Source organism: Drosophila takahashii, chromosome 2L (assembly GCF_030179915.1).
Source record: "Drosophila takahashii strain IR98-3 E-12201 chromosome 2L, DtakHiC1v2, whole genome shotgun sequence".
In the NCBI taxonomy this organism is placed as follows: domain Eukaryota; kingdom Metazoa; phylum Arthropoda; class Insecta; order Diptera; family Drosophilidae; genus Drosophila; species Drosophila takahashii.
Window position 1 is genome coordinate 20,141,325 of NC_091678.1, and position 23,981 is coordinate 20,165,305.

Consider the following 23,981-nt stretch of genomic DNA (forward strand, 5'->3'; position numbering starts at 1 on the left):
CCCCCGGAAAGTTGTTAATTTTACGTAGTTTTGAGCACTTGTTTCTCCGAATTGCGTCTGGGATCTTTTTGAAGAACGCATTTTAATTTGGGAATTCGTTACAAATTCAAATTTATCGCATCCATCGAAATGAATTTTAGATGTAACATAGGGTAATTAAAAAAAATCGACCATAGCAAAAACCTTGATCCAATCTCAGAAGAATTATACTCAAAAAATGATAGAGTAAACTGAATTTTGGGAAAAGGTAAATGGTGTGTAAGTGAGCCAGTGTGGGTTGTTTTGACGTTCTGTGGGCGAGCGAGCGGGCGAACTAGTTCGCTCTCTTCGCAGAGAGGAAAACTGGTTTCCAATCAGACTTTGCCGGCATGTGGGTTTCCTCGTGGAAATATGCTTTGGGGATGGGTAGCGTGCGAGGGGACAAGTCGCGGTCGAGCGACGCCGGATGGGCTTGGGCAGAGCTACGTACTCGTAAATGACCAGAGTTGAAGGGCGAGGCGCAGCAGAGTTTTTCGTCTGAGACCATGTAATAAATCAAGATGTTCTTAAAACTTTTGACTTAAAAAACTTTAATTATATATAACGTACCTTGCGAAGCATTTTGGAAATGTTTAAATAACAAACCAAATTGTACAAATTTAGTTAAAATTTTATTTATTTTAGTCAAGACTTAAGAAACTGGTGTGTCGCAAAAAAGAACACAATGATAATTTCTTTTTTTTAAGTATTTTAGTTTTGAGTTCACTTTTTATAAAGGTAACAAAACGATTTTTTTTTAATTGGATAATATTAATAATGAATATTTTGTGACAATACGATTTTAAAATAATTATAGACCATTTTATATATTTATCTATCATATCATATCTGATTCGACCAACACAGGTTACATGTAATAAGGAACAACCTTTGCAAATCCAAACGAGTAAAAAGAAAGTTCAAACGTCAAACGAAATATTCAATTCCGACAATGTCTTGGATTGCTTTGGTTTTCTTTTTTAAAATGATTTATTTTGCTTAACCTAACACAGACGAAGAAAAGCAAAAGTTGAAAAATTAATTATGACAAAGTCAAAAAGTCCAAAAATTGTTAATGAAAGTGAAATTATCATCAACGAACCAAAAAAAAAGATGATTTTTGTTGCTCGATAATTTGCGGATGAAAAGGAAGCAAAAAAAAGAACTGATGAGCAAAGTAAAATTCATTAGATTTTGATAGATGAAGTTGATGAGTGGATGTCGGTGATGGACTCGCAGAGTTGTGAAAAATTTGTGCGAAAAATGCGGAACCAATTTTATTTGTTTGTCTATTGAGAGTGATTTAATTAGTTGGAGCACGGCAAACTTATGCAACTGACCCGGGGCGGCAATTAAGTATTCATGAATCAGACCCTAATTAGAGGTCGCCGTTTAACAAATGGATAGATTGAAGCGGGCAGACCCTCGAAAATAAATATCTGCTAGAGGAAATTTAATTAAATCAGTAGCAATCGTTATTTGTTTTAGCGCCCGTTCAGTTCTCTTGGTCAGTCACTGCTGGGATCATTATGAAGGCTATCAACCCCAGGGAAGAAAAAGTTACATCTCGTAGCTAAATGGCATTCCTCTGCCCAACGGTTAAATATTTGTGAAGCACAGTGTGGACATGAAAATGGTATCATACGCTTTTCACACAAGCGTGTGAAAAGTACACACCGACCCTAGTTGGGGGAGGCATTCTTGGTGGCAGGGTCTTTGACACACGGGGAATGGAAAGCCCAGTCTCCAGATGAAGACGGCGACGCTACGAAGGTATGCTCCAGTTACAGAAGTCGCTGAGCGGTGAACACAGAGTGTTTGTTCAGCTCAAATACAGTGAAACCTACAAAACTGAAAATGACGAGCAATTGGAAAAGCGCAATGGAAAATATTTTATTTTTGAATAAATTATTATACTATTTAATATAAATTTTACCAGTATTGCATAATAAAACGATATGCATATAATTAGCAAAAATTTACAATGCGCATATCAATTTAATTTGGGAGTATTGTTTTTGTGTGTAGCTCCATCAAATTTTTAATTTAGTATTACAGAAGTGCTTACAATATATAATTTTCAAAAAGTATTTTGATACAACAATTATTTCAGAATTATTTTTAAACCTAAACAGAACAGAAAACCAACATTTCTGCCCGAGTAATTCAGCCTGTACGCGCTTTGAGTTGTAATTGCAGACTCAGCTTGGCCGGCTGCAAGTTAATGGCCAATGGTCAGCAGCTGCCGCAGCCAAAACAGACGTGCTCCAATTGTAAACAAAAATGTTGGAGCTCGAGGTGCACTTGTGTTGGTCTGCATCTGCATCTGCATCTCCGTCTCCATCTCCATCTGCGCCGGATGGCAGCGAAGTCTGTCAAGTGGGTTACGATTCCGACTTCCCCTCGGGTAGCCAGTTTTTGCGTGCTGAGCACATTTCCTATAAATAGTAGCTGTAAACCATAAATAAAAACGAAAAAAGGCAGAAGCGTAAGAGTAGAGCTACAATTCAAGCAATCTATCAAGTTGCAGGCACCTCGAGATAGAATTCTGCGCTCAAATGATTTGTTTAGATGGGTTGCCACTAAGTGGAGGCCGGTTAAAGCCGCTTTAGATATACCGAAATGATTGGATTGGATTGTATTGGATTGAATTAATCGAAATTCGAATCGGAGCAAAGTGGTATCTATTTACGGCCTAAACATCACTTACCCTAATCGCGATCACAACAATTGATGGCCATAAATCAAGCCTCAGCAGTGCAGCAGCTGATATAGCTGCCGATGGCATCGATGGTATCCATATCATAAACAAGAACTTCCGATTGCGGCGTCTGCTCAAGTGGCAAGTGCCACGAGCGGCTTAAATCGCCAGCAACAACAAAGAGTATCTTATTTAAGCCAAAAAACCAATAAAAAACCGAAACTTTCAGCGGCCAAGGAACGACAGCTTGAAGACCCAAACAGGTGGCATCAGCAGTTGGGTCGGAGACAAGAACAGGACCTTGGACACAGGGACGGCGGGACGGGAGGACTTCCGCCGACGTCCTGGCCAGGTGGCCTCGCCTTTGCCAGGTCAAGCGAAAAGGCGTCAACGTATCCCTCAAAAGGATACGCATCGCTTTGCCCTCATAACTCATTAGCGCAGAGTGTATTTATTGTTGATTCGTATCATGGTTACTAATCAAGAAGTTCGGCATTTAATAAACAAAAGTCTTTTTATATTTGCCTTGAGTGGTTTTCTAATAGAAACGCAAGGCGCTAATTACATATAAAATATGTAGGTCAGTTTTTTTTAGATAAAAATTTTATTTAACAAAGTCATTATAATAATACAAATTAAAATATATTTTGGCATTAAGACGATATTTAACTACCTTTTAAGTACAAACTGATGGATTTCCATTTTGGATCTGATGGATCTGTTTTTTTTTAGTTTGCAGTCTGCTTGCAGTTCCATAATTAAAATGATATATTACTGCTTGATGATTTATTATGCAAAAATTCTTCTTTTTTAGTCAGTTAATAATTATTTTCTTAGTCCGCGGAATCGATGTGGGCCAAGAACGTTTTTAATAATGCGTTTTGAAAGTGGCAAAGGCACCAAAAATACATCGGTGTGATTTCTCACTTTACTAATGTTGGCTTAACACCTCACTGAAAACGGCACATTAACTTTCGATTTCTATCGTATTCGAATCGCTTACACAATATCGGATCCCGAAATTGTGTATTTCAATGCTTCATTTATTGTCAATTAGTCCAATTTTTATCCTACTCGAAAGTTGAAAAAATTTCAAGCCACTTTTAAGAAGATATTATCGATATATGATTACCACAGCTCATTAAACGTTTCTATGCATTGTATTTCCTCAGACGTTTCCATTAAAGAAACATAATATTTACTAGCCAAACGAGACATACAAATATGTATATACAACATTGAACGAATAAATAAGCGCAGCTGAGAAAATTATGGGAATGGGGTTTCTTCAATAAACTTGAATATGCAACGCTGCAACTCCACAAAGCTTATAAAAAAACTGTAAAAACTTTCAAATATTTGAAAAGGTATTTGTTTTCATGGTCGAGAGCAGCGTGGGGCAAGAACAAAATGAATAAAGGTTTTATTATGTAAAAAGCTTACGGGGAACTATAACTTTTTGAATCACATTAGTACTCATAAAACGATGGTAGAAAATGTCGCATTGCTAAGTTACTTGTTCTACGTGGAACAAGTTAAAGAATTTACAGTAAAAATTACATGGTTTAATGGTTTAAAAAAGTAAAGAAATAAAATATTTAAAAATTGCATTTGTTTTAAAACAACATTTTTTAAAAGGTTACATTAGCCCAGTGAACCTTTCTTCAATTGTATATGAGGCACAGTTCCTTCTTAATAAGTCATTACCGAAAAGAATCGAATTAAAAAATCAAACACTTCGCAAATAGCAAACCGAAGCGACAATTCGCATATTCATCAGATTAGCGTTACCGGAGAGATGAAAAAATATAGGAAACATTTTTTCTTATGTCTTTTAGGTAATATAAACATTTCACATTTCCATATAAATGCTTAAATTCTTCCTCAACATACAGGCACATCCGCAAATGTAAGCCAATCAAACATTTCGAAACAATTTTGCTTGAAAAGCTTCGTTTCAAGAAGATAATTATGCTACAGCAACCGCTAGTCAAAAAAATTCAAGATTGCAGCAACCTCAGACAAAGAGTTTTTAGGCTTATTGGGAATCACAAGAAAGTAAAGACCAAACTAAATAATCTCAGGCTACGCAGTTTGGTGAGCGACCCTAAAATTTAAAAAACATATTTTAATTACCCTGTACTATAGCACTTAACTAAAAAAACACAATTTTAGATTTTCGCATAATTTGCTTTGTTAAATTAGTTAAACAATAAGTTTACCCACACATTTAAATACGGAATAGCTAGTAATAAATCTATTAAAATGTTTGTAAACAAATTTTAGTTTGTGTCTTATTAAGTTCAAGGACTTCGGAAACAGTAAGTTATTTTAAAGTTGTATAAATTATCTGCCGATAAAGTAGATGAGGTATCTATCAAAGTTTTTTGCACTTTGGTTTGTCCTTTGGGCACACTCCTTTAACAATTTCGCTAAATGCTGTAAAAATAAATAAAGTTTATTTATTTTACCATAAAATAACTTTAATCCTCTTTTTCGTCTTACGTGGCATTCCTTTTTGCTCCCGACGGCATGAAACACGTTCAACTTGGCAACGATTTAGACCAGTAAACACACAACCATTAGCAGCTTTTCCGCAATGAACATCCATTTTCCAATCACAAGTGGTGCATTCGTCTTCCGCTACGGTAGTCGCCACTATTATTGAAACTTAAAATTCAGAGCCGCTTATTAACTAAAGAATTAATTCAATAAATGCTAAGGGCTTACCAATTATGAGATGGATCTTCATAGCGACGATCAATTTTCTAACTACTTTGGAAAAGTACTAAAATCTTTAGCCAGTAATGACATTTCCAAAGTTAAGTACTGAAACATATCTCATTTGTAACAGTTATATTAAACAAAAATTTATTACTTTACTCTTCTATTACAAAATTATTTGCTTCACGGATATGGTTATGCTATTTATAGCTTACCTTATTTATTGTGAGCTACCTTAAAGAAGTAATTAGTTAAGTTAAATAAGTCAAAATATTACCACAATTTAATTCCTCAGACATTGTTGATTTGGTTGTTTAAAAGAGTAAACTAAAAAAGTTGTAAAGGGAGGTCAAAGCCCACAAATTGCAACTTATCACGAAAGGCTTAGTCAAAACATTTAAAGGGTGCTGTGATTTTTCACCAGAAAAATGCATTTAAACTTCCCTTTTTAATAGAAGTCCTTATCTGAAATCATAAAAATCAATATATTGTTTACGACCTTTGAAACTGTGATGTGTTGTAAATTGATTTTATGCCCAATGCATTGGCCCATTTTGATGTTTTGAAAGTGCGTTATAAACTGCCAACCATAGGAGTCGGTCACATTACTGTAAGGCAATCACAATGCACTTGACAGAACTTCTGGTCGGATTGAGTAAGTAAAATTCTTTTAAAAGTAGAACCATGCTATTTAAAAAATTAATATCTTTCAGTCTTTGTGTTCGCCATGTTGAGACCTTATGGAAATGCCGTATATGGGTCAGCAGAGAAAAATAGCAACCAATATCCATGGGCTCCGACGACTACAACGCACAAAACACCATATAAAATATCTGGTGATATTTGAAAACTCTTAAATATGTTACTAAAATTGTCAATCGAATAAATAAATAATAAGAACTGAACTGAAAGTTCTATTTACTTTTATTACATGTTTCACCCTAAACCATACAGCCTTACCCCCTTATAATGATAAATAAACTTAATAATTTGAAAACTCTTAAATATGTTACTAAAATTGTCAATCGAATAAATAAATAATAAGAACTGAACTGAACGTTCTATTTACTTATATTACATGTTTCACCCTAAACCATACAGCCTTACCCCCTTATAATGATAAATAAACTTAATAATTAATGTAAAAAAAAATTCAAAAATTTAGTAAGTTCAAAAACCAGTATAATAATTTTAATAGATATGTATGCTAGGTATGTTTTCAACACAAAGACAAATTCGTAGGCAGCTATTATTCACTTTAAATATTATTTAATTATTTTTATACCCGTTACTCGTAGAGTAAAAGGGTATATTGTATTCGTGCAAAAGTTTGTAACAGGGAAAGGAAAGCCTTTCAGACCCTATATATTCTTGATCAGGGTCACTAGCCGAGTCGATATAGCCATGTCCGTCTGTCCGTATGTCTGTCTGTCCGTATGAATGCTGAGATCTCGGAAACTACAAAAGCTAGAAGGTTGAGATTTCCCACACATATTCTTGAGCTTCCTACGCAGCGTAAGTTTATTTCAACTGAGCGCCACGCCCACTCTCTTGTTAGAAATTAAATTCAACAAAATTGTAAACTTTTAATCTTCAAAATCGAAGGGATGTGTAGATGTAAAGCATAAAATTAGTTTGCACACTCAGAATGCTACATAAAGTAACATTACAATTTAAGGCTTTTTGTGAAACGCTGCCGTTTACAACTACCGTAGGTTTTACTTCTTATTCGCTTGGTCATATCTCCCACAGCGCAGCGTTTCATTTTCATTACATACGAGTGCATCGAAATCGATTAATTCCCATCGAGGCAGGGCAAAGAAAACCACAATTCAGTGACCATATCAGTGGGCAAGGCGAGCATTAAATCTAATTGATTCTCGTCGCTGTTTGGCTGCCGTACTTGGGCCAAGTGGCTGGCGACCTATATAAGGAGACCCCTTTCCAGCAGTAGTCAGTTCAGTCCGAGGACCATGAAATTCTTGACGGTATTCGCATTCGCCTGTGGTAAGTAGTCCCTTTGACACGGCCAACGTTTGATAAACTAAAAGTAGCCGCCGTCCTTCTGTTAGTGGCAACGTTTGTGGTGCTCCACAGCGCCTACGGCTCTCCACTGCCGGAGCCAGCTCCCGAACCCAGTCCAGTGGCCGATCCCAAGCCCAAGGCGGAGCCTTCGCCCGACCCCGAGCCCGTAGCCAGCCCAGCAGCCGACCCAGGTCCGAATCCCAGTCCGAGGGCAGAGGCAAATCCCAGTCCCTTGCCAGCAGCTGCTCCGCTGGAACCAAAGGCACCTCTGGCCGCCGGTGCTGATGCCAACTTCGTGGCCCTCTCCGCCAATGCAGAACCCTTGGTTCCGGCCCCAGGTGCATCCCCGAAATTGGATGAGGCTCCGGCCGATACCCTAGCGGCTTAGTCGGAGGATGTCCCAACATTAAGGAGCACCAGCAGCAGCTAAAAATCTAAATGGAGCCTGCACACCCACACACAAGGAAGACACACACACATATCTTAATCTCCGGTATTTTATGTATTCCAACCTCTAGCATGGGCATTAATAAAATTGCATAAAAAATATACAAGTTCTACGGATGTTTTAAAGGAAAAGGTTTTTACTTAAAAGAAGGTATAGAAAATAATAATTTGAATATTTAAAAATTGTAATATTTATTTGATAAAAAGAAGTTGACCCCAAATAATAAAGAACATTTTTTTAAACGATTAAGTAGGTTATAAAATATAATCATTGATAAAAAATATGTGAATGATAACGAAATGGTGTCCCAAAATAAATAAACATAAGGAAAATGTTATGGTATTATATAAATATGCATGAAATCCATTTTTTTATTTTCCCTAAAAATAATAATCTTTTAAAAAATGTTCTGTGGTATTTAATAAAAATGCATTTTATAATAACTACTATTAAATATTCGAAATATAAAAATACGAACCTAGTGCATGCTATTTATAAATTAAAATAACAGTTAATAAATCTAATATTAGGAAGATTCGACTCCAACAGTTAGTTAACAAAAGCTGTACATACAACTTTTAGGGAAGTGACGACGAAGAATTTGCTACTCAAATCCATTTCCCATATCAACTTCCGCCGAGGAGTCTACTGGCCACGACAGTCACATGACATCGACACCGGCCAGGGAGAGACCGACTGACCAAAAGACCAATCGACCAGATCCGGTCGACCAGATTTGCGTTGAAAAAAAGCCACGAAAGAGCCACCGAGACTGGGAGAAACAATCACTTACAAAGAGGAAGCGACAGCTCTAACAAGTTTTATCAATGAAGTCAGTGTAAGGTTGACGACAAAACGAACACCGACAGTCCAACCACAGAGACAATGTCTTGGGTGCGAACCGGCATGGGACAGCATAAAAATAAAACCACACGAAAGCTCCATTGATCGGGGCATCGTCGGTTAATCCATTTGTAGGGCATCATTACCGAGTTTATTCATCGCATATACTCATAGTATGTAAATAGGTTTATTTGCATTTTTCTTTTGCCTCTTCCGCCGATCGTAAATTTTACCTTTGAGCTGCGTTCGTTCTCAGTCATTAAGGCAATGAACAATTTTGAGATATCAATTTACATGTTAACACATCTCGAGTTTTTGAATGAGCGGATGACTGACAAATTGACACAGTCGGCTATGAATGAGCTCCGAGGGTACTAAAAGTCATTGATAACTCTTTTAAATAACAAAAGAAATTAAAAAGTTAGGTTTTTGACAAATACCTTTCCTATAACTAGAACCCAGTCTTTATGTATTTTCGCATTTTTTTTTGTGTTAATACCAGCAGTCAAAATCAGAGTAAAGAAAACCTCTTTCGTGGGATTTTTTCCTCTACGTTTTTAAAGCTATAAGGCTTTAAAGATGAGGAATTTTTAAATATTATCTAGAAATAATTTAAATTTTACTCTTACTAAGTTAAAATAGAATCTATTGGTTTTATCCACCTCTTAAAAACATGTATTTAATTATACCTTTTTTATTAGCCATAAACCCATTTCTCTTGAAAGCATTGTGATTCATCACTCGTTGCAAACCTTCTATATTCTGTTGCTCAAAGGTATCTGAATGCAATGGGCATCCCTTGGCTTAGCGCTTTCCACAAATCAATAACTCAACACACCTTACGAGGCATTTTAAAGATTCACAACGAAGTTCACATTACAAATAAAGTTTATTGCAGTGTTTAAACTTAAATGGTCGGTCCTATTATGGGATATGGGATGCCTTTATGCAAATTGTACCATTTCTGCTTTTGTTTGGCGACAAACAATAAAGATAAGCCAAGCACAACTAGTAATGGGTACGAAAATATAAAAAAGTTAGTATGGGTGACCAATATTTAAACCTGCATAAAGGACAATACTTATAGTTTTTAAGAATCTCATATCCATCCACCAGGGACAATGGAAAAAGTCACACTAATATAAAGTTGATTCATATCAGTGACTGTTAAGCAAATTGGGTCTGGATAATCATATTTTCAGATTCGTTATTCTTCAAGGTAATTTTTAAAAATAAAAGTATATTTGGATAATTATTCAACTTAGTAAAATATATGCAACTAGATATATTTTTCAACAATACAAAAACATTCCTGGAAACAGAAATTATTTAATTTTCCTAAATGGTTTCTTTCTCAGAAATATACTTTTCTGACAACAAATATTTTCATAAACAAAAATTCTGGTTTAGCAACCAAAATTGTGCCAAACACAAGATCAAAAGCGGCACAATTAAAACCAATACGAACCGCACATAATTATATTAACAGACGCAAAAAAGGGAAAAACAATGGAAATAAAAGGGGAGATGGGGAATGAACGGCAGCTGGTTACACATTAATTTATAATTATTTGGGCTTCCACCAAAGGGTTAATCAGAACAAGTGCCACTTGGTTGAAAGCCCAGACATAAAAATCGAGAAAATAAATGAAACGGAAAGTGTATACCCTTAAACATAATATAAAATAATTATTATTTCAGATAAATGAATAAAAATGTTTATTCGCATATATAAATTATTAACATTAACATTAACTGTAAACAGAAATTATTTACCTCAAATAAAGGTTAAGGTATTTATCATAGCAACTAAAGATATTCAACATGTTTTGCTTATTCAAAAAGTTAAGCCACATTTTTGGGAAGTGTATGATCGACTCATGTGGTGCACATCTGAGGAACAGAAACAGAAGCCCAAATTAATTTTGTGGTCTGCTGACTTTTTTGATTATTATTTTACGGGCAGAAACAAATTTGAAATTAATTTCCCTACTGTGCGGGTGCTCAAATAGGCAAGTGGGCCAACTTACCGATGGAATTGTAGGAACGGAGAATTGCATAAACCGACTCGGCAATTACAGATATCGACATTTATGTACATACTCCCGCCGACAGTCGCCCGCCTCATTAGAGCTAATCAAAATGAATGCTCTAATCAAAGTGGTTTGATTGAAAATAATTTTCACTCACACTTTCAGCTTTTCACTTTCAATCTAATTGATTGAAACCAAAGAGGGGCGTGTGGGAAACCCCAAGCCGTAGAAAATGGCAAACACAGCGAGACAAGAAAATGAATTCGGAGAAATTAGCAAAACGTGAATCAGAAACCGCACACAGCCATAAAAAAACCAGCCTGCAGGAGACTGACGTGGGAGCCGAGTTGGAGAATCGCAAAATTGCCAATCGATTGAGCAGTTACTCAATTTCCCTGCACAGATTACAATAATCCATGAACTGAACTCCTCCGAAGCTTAGAACTCACGTCTTATCGGAATTTCACGGTCGCGTGAATCATGTGTTTTGGGATTGTGTAAACAATTAAAGTTTGCTTGGGCCTACTCTAGCAGAAAGCCACGCACACTCCCCAGCACTCCGATTGCTTACCGGCATCTCGAATCGGCCAATTAACTGATTAGCCCCAAATTTTGCCATTTCTGTACTTCTGTCATTTGGGGGACAAAAGCGCTAACTCGCCCGAAGAAAAATAAAAGAAAGGTTAATTAATTGGATAGAAACTCTTTCCAAACACTTCAATTGAAAAGGTACACCGAAAAAGAAAAGTCTTTATAAAATTCTTCATTTAGGATATATATTCCAAATCGACTGAAAATTAGAAAACATGTTAAAATTAGAAAACTCCTAATGCCCATTGGAAAAAAATTTTATTTTGAAGAAAGTTTTGTTTGTTTTTTATACAATTTGGTAACCATTTTTTAATTTGTCGAATTTTTTTTCGAGTGTTTTCCAAAGGCAGCATGGGCTTGCAGCCTATCTATCTGTTGTGCTTCTATCGACATTTTGTGGCTTTTTGGCATTTTATATTTTATCCTTTCACACCAAAGCATCCTTCTTGAGAATAAAAGGCAATATTTCTTAAAATGAAAAGAAAACCAAATTTATTGCTTTAGAGTGCCTGGGGTATTGCGAATAACAATTCAATTTATTTTATAACACTTATCACTCTTTGCTTAATGGTTCACTACTTAAACCAAATGAATTGTTATTTTTTGCAGATGCTCAGTGATTTTTATCTATTTGTCTAATTCACATCCACAAACAAAAACAAACCTTAGTGCATACATTGCGAATAACTTAGTACTGTACTATTGCAGAGAACTATAATTGACTGATAAGTTTTTAATTAGAATATTTGGTACTTCCTTAAATGTCTACCTTAAATTCTGCTCTTTGATAGGAATTATATATATATTTATATTTATCCTCAATTGTTTCTCAAATTCAGATGGCTTGCTTGTCACAGAAAATGAAGTCTTATCTGCAGGAGGCAAATGTCGCAAAATGAACCCCTTTGTGTTGGCTTTAGATTTGTTTATGATTTTAGGCACTTATTTGTAATTGGATCATAGCAATTGTCTGAGGACGCGGTGTCGAAGAGAAACAGGATGTCGAAGTCGCTATGGACAGAAAGGCATGAATCAAATCTTATCATAATTTTATCAGACGGGTTGCACCTAAGTAAACACATTGTGTTTGTTAAGTTTGCAAATATTCAAGATCCCTCTGAAAGTAGCACTTGGTCTTTCTGTAGTGAAGTTTATTGTTTTATTATTGGGATTAAACAAATAATGAATGCGGTAAAAAAAACCATAAAATATCAAAAAGAGGCGTAAAGTTATTTATTTATTTTCAAATTACCAATTTAAAAAATTCGATTTTTCATATTCCGCTTTTTTAAGATTTTTGGCATTCTCTGTCTATTTTTACAAACGAAATTTTCATAAAAAGTAAATTTGTGATTTTGGTTTATTTTTAAACTGAGGTAACATAGAAACTAACTGGCTGGCAGATGAACAGGTTCCCAGCTTGAGATAAAACGTTTTCGAATAAACAATGAGTGGAAATGTATTTTCGTGTAGGCAATTTCTGGGTTCATTCATGAGTCGGGACTCACTTCAAGGGGCTCAGAGGCACAAAGACACCGCAGGATGTCTCCACTGAATGCGAATCGATGTTTCGGTTGTTACGGTTGTTTCTCGTTTCCGTTTCCTGTCCTGCGTCGCAACGAATGCGATTTAATTTTCATTGTCCTCCGATTGATACAAAAGTCATTTGGAAAGTAACCAACTCAGTGTGAGAGCTGGCTAAGTAGTGAACACTTAGCTGTGAAGTGTTCGGATTGCACCCTTGGCCAGGTGTTCACTTGACTCGAGATTCAGGTAGAAATCAAGGAGTGTTAACCAATTTGCTTTAAAAATGTTTAATTATTTTTAAGTATGTAATCCGTTTATTAATGAGGGTGTGAGTCCTTAGAGAATCTTATCATCTATCAAAAACTATTAGTACCAACCGGATATTTTAGATTGGCCAAAACAAATATATGCTCTTACAACAATTTCCTTAAATTAATTTTAGTGTGATAACTTGGGGAAAAAGTCCTAACTCAATTGAAAGTTCTGGCTATTTTAGGCAGATTTTTCGGCTCCTTTACGTTTCTGTTTACAGAAGGAAAACTTTTTAGTCTGGACGATTTTGATGATGATATAATGTAGTAGATATTTTTCTTTGCCAAAATAATGAAGTTTTTAACTCATTCCATCTTTGTTAAAGCTGTCATCAACATGACAAAGCGGCTTTGCCTCTTTGGACGAATATTTTTGTTGTGCGGCATCCGTCTTGTGGCCAAGCAATATAAATGATATGATATGAAAAATGTGTTGGTATGTACGAGTATGTAGATATATATATTTTTTTTTGTTTAAAGGTTCATAATGGATTGTCATGTGCCTTAAATATAATAACATTCTTGCATTTAAGTATGTGTTTATCTGAAGTTTATTTTCGTATGTTTTCATGTTTGATTACGTGACACTTTTACTGAGTGCGGCTCGTAAAAAATGTGAGTCAGAAGATTGACTTAGACAGGAGGTTTAGATGTTTGTTGGTTACTGAATTCCTAAAAGGATTAAAATAAATGAGTTAAAACGATTTTACGTACAAGCCGAAGTTTGAATTCCTTTTAATAAGTGAACTGTGCTACTTAGTGGTAATACTTTATGGGCTTGGAGATACATATATTCTTCATAGTTCCTAACAACCGGCAATAAAAGTGAACTCATTTACAGCTTACAAAATCCGTACCATAAATTACACAAATTTTCGGAACTCATGCAGTGAAGAAATGGAGAAAGGGTACGATGCTCAAAATGAAAGTATGCATAAATCTGTCAAACAAAACGCTCTCAAGCAGGGAAAGGGCATTTTAATAACTTGTAACACTATACTATACAGAATTCCAGTTAAGTCCAATATTCTGATGCATTCTTATCGCGGAAACTAGGGCAGACGAAGAAGATCACGGCGGGGTCTACAGGTAGCCAAAGACAGGTAAATGTCGGTCGAAATCATAAGACCTGATGCTAAAGAGGCGCCAGAATATTGCCTATTACTGATACCTTATTTGAGAAAGTTGATCTAGAGGATTCTTTATGACTTACAGGTTAAGTGGACCTGAAAAATGGAATTTTATATTTACGTCCTTTTGTCTGCTCGTTCTCCCTTAAAAGTTATGGAATAACCGTTTCGTAATTTTTAACAATATTTCAAAAAAAGAAGATAACTGGATTGTGGTTAGCCTATATATTTAATTTTATGATTACAAAATTATGCGCATGTTTATTTATGACGCGTTTTATTATTGGTTATTGCTCATTTAAAAAGCGTACATACAAAATAACCTGCTTGCTAAATATACAGGGTACTCTACTTCTAGTCGATCAGTTGACTGCGCACTTGATTTACCTCATTCGGGCTCATTAGATCCGATTTGAAATCCGCCTGCCGTCTGTGAACCAGTTGTCCAGATGCATCGTTCACATTGTCCTGAATTTTGTAGTCGTAAATAGTTCTCATAAAGCCGCCTACCATTTGCTGGGACTTTGATCTTGAACTAGACTGAATGTTTATATATGGAGCCGCCTCAGTGAATTGCCAAAGGCAAATGAATTCTGCGTAAATTATAAAAAGAGGAGTTTTTAAAAATCCCAAACAACCTTTAAAACTTACGAAAAATGCAGAGCAGCACGATGTTCTTCATTGTAGAAAGTAGTTATTTAGACTGTAAGGAATTTTAAGAACTTATAACCTATGCGTACAGAATCGGAATTATTCCGGATTACATTGTAATCTTTTGTAGCTGCGCCATTTGAAGGTTTTACTATGAATCATTAATATCGGTACGTTGCGTATGAATGTATTTGACTTATAAACAATGTGATCACTGTGATCCCCCTACCAAGGTAGAGTTGGAAATATCCCATCAGTGGGGTTCTCGGTGGTGGTTGTGTCATCCACTAGCCTAGAGATCTTCTGAATTTCCTCCTTTATTCTCCGGCGCAGCTCCCTTAGGAGTTTCAGGTACTTGTTCCGGTGGCTATACCTGATGATGGGCTCCCGCTCTTCCTTGACCAACCTATTGGCCTCGATATTGGCCAGACGATATGTAACCTTTCCGGAGAGTGTTCCCTGGCACTCGTTCAGCAGCTTTCGGACATTTTCCTGCTGTATTTCAATCTCCAGCAGCTGACGATTTACATCATTCATCTCGGCCGCTATATTACTACGTAGCACTTGGGCATTGAGAACTTCCGATTTTTTAGATTGTATTTTCTTCATCAAGTAGCTGGACACGTTCCGGTAGATCTCAGTTTTGACCCGTTCTCTTGATAACACGATTTGTAGCTTCTTGACTGCCCCATTAGGCGAAAATGTAATTTGCGCATCTTTGCCTGGGACCCCTTTTAATTTTTTTTTACTCGGTACTAATAGTTCGAAATCCGATTTGGTTGTTTTGTTGAGCGGAGGTTCTGTTTTAAGCGGATCACTTCGCAGCAGGGAATCGTTTTTTTGTGGGCTTACCGAAGAATTACTCAACGGCGAATAATCGCTATTAGGATCATCTTCTAGGGGCAAATCCCTCACTGGTAGATTCTTCACCCCAAAATCTGCCCTACGAGATCTAGTCAGTGGCGAATCATTCTTGAGGGAAATATTTTGAGGCACAGAATCGCGCTTTGAAGAATCATTTTTAGTCGACTCTTGCTCAGATAGATCTTTTACAGGGGAATCTCCTTTCGGTGCATAGCTTTGCAACAAGGGAAGATCATTTTTCACCACATCGTTCTTGGAAGAATTGCTTTGCAGAGATTCACTCTTGGGTGAAACATTCTGGGGTGCAGAGAAGTTTTTGTTAGAATAAATTAGTGACAAATCACTTTTCGGCAAATCTTTCATAGGTGGATCCGGTTCCTTTGCTTCTGCTACGTTAACCAGCAGAACTAACAAAATAATCACTATTAGAAATGTCTAACCTTACACAAGGCAACTTACGTAGAGCTAAAGAGCAAAAAAATAACACTCTCATCTCGAGGAAACCGTTCTGCTTAAAGTATTGACTGCATTATAGCCCTTCCTTATATAGACTATTCCGTGGTTAGAAAAGGTCAGTGTTTCGTTCTGCTTGACTTTTCTTAAGCTATTATTTTTTACTATCCCATGCCAGCAGTCACATTAATTGCATTTATTTTTCAAAATCAACAATATTATTATTTTAAAGCTTTAATTTAAACGGGGTCTTCAGGTTTTCGGGTTCTACGCTTCCTGGACAACCCCATACCAGCACGGGTTTCTTGTTCTACCTGGTCTTCGAAATGCTCCAGAAGCCTTAGATACTTCATTAGAAAATGCCTTCTCGCCACGGGATGGAGTCCCTCAGCCTTTTTGTCGGCTATAGTATCGGCAATTCGGTGAACCTTTTCAACGCGATGCCGCGCGTTTTGGCATCGCTCCATCAAGAGCCAACTATGATCGACTTTGATTTTCTTTTGGGAAAATAGTTGCCGGGCTTTCATCACTGCATTCCTCGTATTAGTCCAATTTTGCATGGCTTCGTTTGCTCTTTGGGTAATATTATTTAAAAACAAAACACGCTGTCTTACCATTGACCTTAAATTTGTGTTAATATGTAACTGCGTGTCCAGTTCAAACTGTACTCGACTTAATAGCTTTTGGTTGAAAGAAAACGCTTCTGGGGATTCCACGTACTCGAGTTCTTTGCTATGTTCTTGCTCCACATGTTCTGGATCTATATATTGACCTTGTATCTTGGTCACAGAGCAGCAAGCAACTAAATTTTGAATATTTAAAATATACTTTTTTTGTACACTCATAAAAATATTTTTCTACATTTTAGAAAATCGCCCTAAAAAATTTTTCGCCTTTGAACTGAGAAAAATTTTCTATTTTCACGACAAATTTGCCATAAATTTAAGGCAGGTGACCATAAAAAAATATTTTTAGGGTTAATTTTTCTATTTTTCTAATATTTAGGGCGGTTTTTTTCGATTTGCTTCGTTTTGACCTTTTCTAAATCCAACGGCGAATTGCCCTAATTTTTTTTCTAAAATTTTTCTAAATACAAGGGCGATTTGCCTTAAAAATCACTCCAAAAGTGTGAAATTCGGTAGCCCAGCGGTCTAATCACTTGCGCTTTCAACTTTGCTATATGAGGACTAAGGTTGTGGGTTCGAACCCTGTGTGATTCAACTTGATTTTTATGTTTTTTTTTTTTTGTAAACATTATAATACTGAGGACATTTTTTCGTCCGAATTTTAAATTAAAGTAGTCTTTAAACCTTAAAAACGTATGGGAGTTCTGAGTTAAAAGCATACTTTATACGGTTTAGTTGCCTTTAGTCATATTATAACGTAGACCTCAAGAAAATAAGATATGTGCAGAGTTTGTTCGTCGTCTTGCGCGATGGGTCTGTGGTGCAGCGTTAGGACGTTAGACTCTAAACCGAGAGGTCGTGGGTTCGATTGTCGCAATGACCAAAAAAAGTAAGTAGTTTTTTCTCCTCATATTTATTTCCCTAATTCGTTTACAAACATGATTTTTCAGTTCTAACGGCTGTTCTGTATAGATCGGGCCCCCCTCTTAGCGCAGCTCCCATATAAGCTACACACCAATACAACAATATGAAACAGTGTCCTCCGCCGGTTTTGTGTAATTAAAGCAGTCCCAGTTCCCAGAATATACACGATTAAAAAATACATGCTTCCCAAATTCAGTTAAGCATGCTCAAACTCGAATTTATTTAATTTGTCTAATTTTTTAGGGCATTTGCCTTTAAAAACAGAAAATTCGCCCTTAATTTTAGAAAAATACACCTTAAAATTAGGGCAAATCACCCTAAAAAAAGGAAAATATTTCTTATTTCAAGAAAAATCACCCTAAATTAAACCAAATTTCCATCGGGATTTTTTAGAAAATTTTTCTAAATACACGGGCGAATCGCCAGCGGATACGATTTATGGGCGATTTTCTAAATCCACGGGCGAAAAGTCAGTTTTTTAGGGCGATTTAGGGTAAAAATTTCTATGAGTGTAAATATCTTGAAATCAAACTTACGAACTGCAATCAACCATTCAATGAAGCCCTTCATTTTTAAGTATTAAAAATAGGTTATTTTATGCATATCATTTTAGAAAGGCTTTAAATAATTAGAAGTAATTCCAGGGAAAATCAATTCAACATGGTGTTTATATAACGTGAAGTTAAGTAAAGGCTTTTGTATTCTTGACGATCACAAAGCTGGTCGACGGAAAAAAGTATAAATAAAACTCAGAAATTCACTTCATCTAATTAATTAAGCCACACCAGACTTATTACCCGTGCTGATCTAAAAAGATTTCCCAAGCCAAATGAATGTGAAAATGCAGGCAAAGATTTCTGAAAAGCACACCATTGTCTTTGACCGAAAGTGAAACTGCAATTCAAAAGCATCCAACATCCGTACTGCGAGTTGAATTTGGGAAAATGAACTCAAATTTCGCCCACATGCTGAATATGTAAATTACATCTTGCGCCTGCGCACGCGTCAAATTGATAGCAAAATTGGACGTGGGCCTCGTAAAACTAAGGCATGGCCAAATCGTGGGCGATCGGTCACTCTGTGGCTCGGATCCCCCGATTCGGGTAGGTGGCCACTGCTAATTGTTAAAATTATAGCTATTTATGCTCGCATTTTGCGTGGTGTCTGCGGTCGCTTTTTAAATTGCCGCGGCCCCTCAAATGGGCAAAAGTCTTTACTGACTTATAATCCATGCCAACTTTGGTGTAATATTGACAACATATTGGAATTTACCCTATAAGGAAGTCGGAAAACAATCTATTAAAATAATGCGCATTTAAATTTCAATCAGAACAACATTTACCAGCTAATCTGTTATGAAAATTGTAAAGCTATTTAAATACAACCCACGATCCGTAGAAATCCAAAAACCTATATAAAATATAGGTAACATAATTCTACTTATGCTATTGTCATTTCGCTATTCCCAACGAGCATTTCCCCTGCAGAGAAGATGTTTCATTTCTCATTTTGATTGCCGTATTATTATGATGACGGTATCTCTGTCTGCGACTCTCATTTGAAGCTGGCTTTTCACTGAAGTTTTCGGTTTCAGTTTCCCATGCCCAGCGTATCCCATATGCTTTGCCATGATTTTCAACGCTTTTCAGCTGGAGTTCGGCTCGAGCACACGCTTTCATTTGCGTTCGGAAAATGACCTACTTCCGGATTAGCATGCCGGGTCCACTTTTACTGTCGCTGAATCGGGAAAAGGGCAGCGGAGAGAACCATTGATGATGGGCACTGACCAGGGACAGAGGCTAATGATGTTGTTGTCGCTACGTATCCACTTGATAATAAACATCCGCCGCGTTCCGCAGTGAATAATTTTGTTGCATGTTTGTTGCATTTACTTGTAATTTATTTTCCAGTCCATAGAATGGGCAGAGCACAGAACGGAAGCAAATATTTTCCGGTGGAAGCTGGCCCGACCAAAGGGGAAGTCCCTTTCCTATACCTCTTTGCTTTCCCTGCTTCCCAACAATCTATGATGCATTAATTAATTGTACATAGCCCTATCCTATCCGAATTAACCCTTGAAAGCATATCAATTCCTTAGGAAAAGTTCAATTACTAAATTTATATTTCGACATGATAAATTGTATTATTTAAGAAATATACAAAATACAATTTTAGAAACCAGGAAAATATTTTGTAATAACTCGAAAAGTTTATTTACTATTTTTACATGATACATTTTATTATTTAAGAAATATAAAAAATAAGATTTTAGTTAACAGGAAAATATTTTGTAATATTTCTTATTTTACATGTACAGACAATTAAGTTGCGGAGCCACAAGAATGATTTTTAATCAACTCTAATTAGCTTGAAAATGTGCTCACATGGGCACACAAAGGGTTAATTGATTCGAGTGCCGGCGATGACATCGATTTGCTATATGACTTCAGTTCTCCTCTTCAGAATCGCGGCATTTGTCGGCTTTGCTTAAAGGGAAAAATACCAAGCGAAGCCGACTGCCAATTGCAGTTCGAGTGGATCGATCAGCAGCGAACCACAATCAATGAACTTAAGGGAAGCCAAAGCGAATTGCTGGCTAATTTTACGCAAAAATGTGAGTTGAACGGAGCGAAAGAACGCGTTGCACTGCGTCCGACAAAAGGAAGCTGCGACTTCCTATCAGAAGGCCGGCAAAAACACCTGAGCCCGGGGCACGAATCAGACCCCCATCCCCGCCGATGAACTGAACCCACTCGCCACCAGCGGGTGACTCTTCACACTCAGGCTGGCATAATTGCCGGGGCATCAGAAACAGTCAGGTTAATTAGCTTCGATTCGGGGGGAATCCTCACCCTCCTCCTGCCAGACTAGAAATCGAAGCGGAAATTGTTTATTAAACAAATCCACAGGCAGTTCTGATGGGCCGGGCAGCATCCATGGTGTGGATAATGGACTTTTAATTGACTTCTGGCATTTTCGACAGCCTGCGTGCCGAGGTCCATTATAGGTCGGAATTGGGAATCAGATGACATAATAACCGGGTTTTCGTAGCTCCGGAAGCCTAACAAGCCACCAGCCTACAGCCTCAAATAAACAAAGAAGTCAACTGATTTAATATGGAGCAGTGGGTACCTATCGATAAAGACTCCCTGACGATGTCGTAAGAGAAGTTTGAAAGATAGCGACCGGCAACGACAGTCAGTCTTCGAAAGTGGATCATTTGCATTTGTCAATACCAATAGTTGACATACTTTTCAAACAATCTGCATTACTATTGAGCAGCAATCCCCCGAGTCAGCATTCCATTATAATCGAAATCGTTACCATTCACTTTAATTCAGAAAAATTACCTTGCATTGAATCAGTTTTTACACAATATCTCCGTATAACTGAAACTAAAATGTTTAAAAAAAGCTTACACCAAACTTGCGACTCTAACTTCGAACTTCTTTTTCAAATTTAAACTAAAATAAAGTCAAAATTGGACGTGGGAGACATCATTACGTAGGCGAGTAGGTTCTCTGTTTTCGTCTCTATTTAATTGATAAAAAATATACAAAAAAGGTAAGGTATAAAAAAAGGTTTATGGACTGCCTTGAATATCCAAATTAAATTTAACCGCAAAAGGTAAGTGAAAATCGTGAAGATTTTCTGTGGCTATTCAAGCGAAAAACTTTCCATTTCGAAGGCAGCACTAATTCGGCTAATCAGCAGCAGCACCCACTATCATTACATCATCTTATAGATCTCATAGATCATGGCATGAAACCAACTTCCGCCCGACACGCACTTGAAAATCCATTGTGAGGAGGGAAAGTTATCAACATCACATTACCATTGGATTCGCGGCAACAGCAATAAGCCATCTCCTCCCCAATGAGAGTGAGTCTGGGTAATTTCAAACGCCAAAACAATGACACATAAATCGCTGAAAAAATCAAGCATAACATCAACATTTTCACATCTCCCATGGCGACTACACCCACTGAAACACTCGCACATTACTAAGATCTGTGAGATAAAGTATAAAGTGTGTGTGTAGTACTTGCTGGCATGTGGAAAGTTGCAAATTAGCCGGGCGATAGAAAGCAAGGCAACAAGTCGCTCGTATTATTCAGTTACTGCGACTCGCTGGCACTGGTAATGTGAGAAAAAAGCGAAAATGTGCAGCGTTGACACAATTGCGACTGCACGAGGCGGTGCATCCATATCCATGAGATACTTGAGCAGTTGCCAGCGATTGTCTAGCTTGGCATTTGGTTTTCGGTTGCTACAATGGGCGCCCAGATGAAGCCCGCGATGAAGTGGAAAGCTTCTCGTCTCATCTCATATCGTCGCGCCCTGCGAGACCAGTCGAACCGGGCTCCATTCGATACTGCTCTGAAATACTGAAATTCAATTCGTTTTGGCTCACTTACATGGATATGTTGTGTTTGCATTTTATAATGAATAAGTTAGGGTCAGCAGTAGGGGATCCTGAACATTATATGACTTTTTATTCTCCAGCATCAACAACAATTATCTGTTTAATCTATTTCCCAGTTTTGCATCTCAAATCTTTTGTATTAATTTTTTATGGCGGATTGACCATGTTTCTATCTATTCCTCTTATTAACAAAGAAATTCTTTTATATACAAAATAAAACACGCCGGTATCAAATCGATATGCGCATGGTAAATTTATGGTATTTATTTGCATGCATTTCCCTGCATTTTCTCGGGATTGTAACTATATATAGTACCACCTACTTTCCAGCATCTGTAAAACTGTTACACCCAGTATTGATGTAGGTCATTGTCTTTCGAAGTAGCGTAATCAATTTGGTGCCATTTACGACACAAGTCTCATATGGCATATGGCATAAAAGTTGATGTACATAAAAATCATCTCTTGTCTTTATGGAACCAGTCGGAGGCATCCGCCCGCGCATGAGACGGTGACATAAGCTTCCGTTTTTACATTCGACTAACATGACATACTTATATGAAAAATACATAAGGAGCTCTGATTCTTGGAACGTCTTGATGTCAAGCCAATATTTTGGTTAATTAATGGGAAGCCCGACAGGTTGGCGCGTGGCCACTTTTTCTTTGACGCCTACTCTCTTGTATCTTTTGGTTAGCAACTTTTATTGTAGGCACGTTGATTTGATTTTGTATGGTTCGCGGTGGATTCAAGTCTTACTGCATTTTCGGCGTGGGTCTGTTGGTCTGGCCTGAAAAGCGAGCGTTGGCTGGAAAACAACTTAAGACCTCGTCGGCCAAGCAACATTAAAATTCATTCATTAAACTTGGCTTAAGCCATTTGGCTTTCATTGATAAAATAGTTTGTGAATGGAGCTTGTGGTTTACATAATGGCAGACTAGAAGTGCATAGATCGGAAATGGTTAAATGGGGCTTTATAATGCACAAATAAATATAATTTCTTATAAATTTCGAAAGCAGATGAACTACAAGTTTCAAAGAGGGATAATAAACATTCTAAAGATAAGTATCTCAATTTTACAATGGTATCATAAATTATCTCTGAAGTCTCTTCGAAATAGACAATAATTCAAAATTTGTCCACGACTTTTTTGGAGCAAAACAAAATTTTTGAGCGCCCCACCCCCGACCACATACCACACGCCCCTGCCCCCCTGTTGCGCTCTTTGGACCCAATTGAAAACTCAGCAAGTTTTCAAAACAATTTTTGTGTGCCAGCGAAGAAGTACGAGAATCGGGCAATCGGGCAACTGATGAAGAGGGCCCTCCGTGGTCATATTGTGCCGGCCGGCAATTGTTTTCCCCAGATCAAAAAGCGCTGATTAAAGCAAGTCGTGAGGCTTTGGCTTTCCAGCGCCACATGCACTTTCGATTCTGGGTATTGTTGTCATCGAAGTACGCATTATGCTTTCAAGCTGTTCGTTCTATTAAACAATTTACCTATCCCATCGATTGAATACTTTTTATTCGACTCGGACAGTTAATGGCCGATATATAAGTTCAGAAATAAGGTAAGTGCAGTATCTTAGTTTAAGATTTAAAAAAATACAATTAATTAATACCAATTTATTTTAGATGTCAGAAAAAGCTCTTGCAGCTAAAAATCCCCCCAACATTTTTGACGTA

General features: G+C 37.0%; 4 protein-coding genes, 3 long non-coding RNA genes and 1 other non-coding gene across 9 annotated transcripts; 3 read left to right on the forward strand and 5 right to left on the reverse strand.

The window, feature by feature from the left end:
* Nucleotides 1-4,226: 4,226 nt before the first annotated feature.
* LOC138913073 (uncharacterized) lies at nucleotides 4,227-4,924 on the forward strand. Its single transcript, XR_011418648.1, has 3 exons — nucleotides 4,227-4,300; nucleotides 4,358-4,557; nucleotides 4,615-4,924. It is a non-coding gene; the product is annotated as an uncharacterized lncRNA (long non-coding RNA).
* Nucleotides 4,925-4,987: 63 nt separating this feature from the next.
* Sfp26Ac (Seminal fluid protein 26Ac) lies at nucleotides 4,988-5,554 on the reverse strand. The gene is made up of 3 exons (XM_017137828.3): nucleotides 5,450-5,554; nucleotides 5,225-5,389; nucleotides 4,988-5,158 (listed from the first exon to the last, which is right to left on the reverse strand). Exons 1-3 carry the CDS (start codon nucleotides 5,469-5,471, stop codon nucleotides 5,097-5,099), a joined length of 249 nt encoding a protein of 82 aa, XP_016993317.3. The 5' UTR covers nucleotides 5,472-5,554; the 3' UTR covers nucleotides 4,988-5,096.
* Nucleotides 5,555-5,643: 89 nt separating this feature from the next.
* LOC108054767 (uncharacterized) lies at nucleotides 5,644-6,348 on the forward strand. The gene is made up of 2 exons (XR_011418645.1): nucleotides 5,644-6,098; nucleotides 6,157-6,348. It is a non-coding gene; the product is annotated as an uncharacterized protein (transcript).
* Nucleotides 6,349-7,291: 943 nt separating this feature from the next.
* On the forward strand, nucleotides 7,292-8,022 carry LOC108054765 (uncharacterized). Its single transcript, XM_017137827.3, has 2 exons — nucleotides 7,292-7,450; nucleotides 7,516-8,022. Exons 1-2 carry the CDS (start codon nucleotides 7,417-7,419, stop codon nucleotides 7,854-7,856), a joined length of 375 nt encoding a protein of 124 aa, XP_016993316.1. The 5' UTR covers nucleotides 7,292-7,416; the 3' UTR covers nucleotides 7,857-8,022.
* Nucleotides 8,023-9,629: 1,607 nt separating this feature from the next.
* LOC108065130 (uncharacterized) lies at nucleotides 9,630-9,922 on the reverse strand. Its single transcript, XR_001770287.3, has 2 exons — nucleotides 9,841-9,922; nucleotides 9,630-9,767 (listed from the first exon to the last, which is right to left on the reverse strand). It is a non-coding gene; the product is annotated as an uncharacterized lncRNA (long non-coding RNA).
* A 526-nt stretch (nucleotides 9,923-10,448) lies between these two features.
* LOC138914828 (uncharacterized) lies at nucleotides 10,449-11,540 on the reverse strand. Of its 2 annotated transcripts, XR_011420644.1 has the most exons (3): nucleotides 10,950-11,540; nucleotides 10,790-10,892; nucleotides 10,449-10,652 (listed from the first exon to the last, which is right to left on the reverse strand). It is a non-coding gene; the product is annotated as an uncharacterized lncRNA (long non-coding RNA). The 2 variants fall into 2 exon arrangements; XR_011420642.1 differs by having other exon boundaries at nucleotides 10,790-11,540.
* A 3,017-nt stretch (nucleotides 11,541-14,557) lies between these two features.
* Acp26Ab (Accessory gland protein 26Ab) lies at nucleotides 14,558-15,143 on the reverse strand. Its single transcript, XM_017153002.3, has 2 exons — nucleotides 15,003-15,143; nucleotides 14,558-14,944 (listed from the first exon to the last, which is right to left on the reverse strand). The coding sequence occupies exons 1-2, from the start codon at nucleotides 15,031-15,033 to the stop codon at nucleotides 14,706-14,708; spliced, it is 270 nt and encodes an 89-aa protein (XP_017008491.2). The 5' UTR covers nucleotides 15,034-15,143; the 3' UTR covers nucleotides 14,558-14,705.
* A 32-nt stretch (nucleotides 15,144-15,175) lies between these two features.
* Nucleotides 15,176-16,465, reverse strand: Acp26Aa (Accessory gland protein 26Aa). The gene is made up of 2 exons (XM_017153018.3): nucleotides 16,326-16,465; nucleotides 15,176-16,273 (listed from the first exon to the last, which is right to left on the reverse strand). Exons 1-2 carry the CDS (start codon nucleotides 16,357-16,359, stop codon nucleotides 15,228-15,230), a joined length of 1,080 nt encoding a protein of 359 aa, XP_017008507.3. The 5' UTR covers nucleotides 16,360-16,465; the 3' UTR covers nucleotides 15,176-15,227.
* Between the last annotated feature and the right edge of the window lie 7,516 nt (nucleotides 16,466-23,981).

Bases quoted from the DNA above. Each gene is read 5' to 3' on its own strand.
- Sfp26Ac (XM_017137828.3), bottom strand. From the start codon at position 5,471: ATGAAGATCCATCTCATAATTG. The intron at 5,390-5,449 runs GTAAGCCCTTAG...CTGAATTTTAAG, and splicing joins GAAGATCCATCTCATAATTG to TTTCAATAATAGTGGCGACT. The intron at 5,159-5,224 runs GTAAGACGAAAA...TTATTTTTACAG, and splicing joins GGAGCAAAAAGGAATGCCAC to CATTTAGCGAAATTGTTAAA.
- LOC108054765 (XM_017137827.3), top strand. From the start codon at position 7,417: ATGAAATTCTTGACGGTATTCGCATTCGCCTGTG. The intron at 7,451-7,515 runs GTAAGTAGTCCC...TCCTTCTGTTAG, and splicing joins GGTATTCGCATTCGCCTGTG to TGGCAACGTTTGTGGTGCTC.
- Acp26Ab (XM_017153002.3), bottom strand. From the start codon at position 15,033: ATGAAGAACATCGTGCTGCTCTGCATTTTTC. The intron at 14,945-15,002 runs GTAAGTTTTAAA...TAATTTACGCAG, and splicing joins CGTGCTGCTCTGCATTTTTC to AATTCATTTGCCTTTGGCAA.
- Acp26Aa (XM_017153018.3), bottom strand. From the start codon at position 16,359: ATGAGAGTGTTATTTTTTTGCTCTTTAGCTCTAC. The intron at 16,274-16,325 runs GTAAGTTGCCTT...TTATTTTGTTAG, and splicing joins TTTTTGCTCTTTAGCTCTAC to TTCTGCTGGTTAACGTAGCA.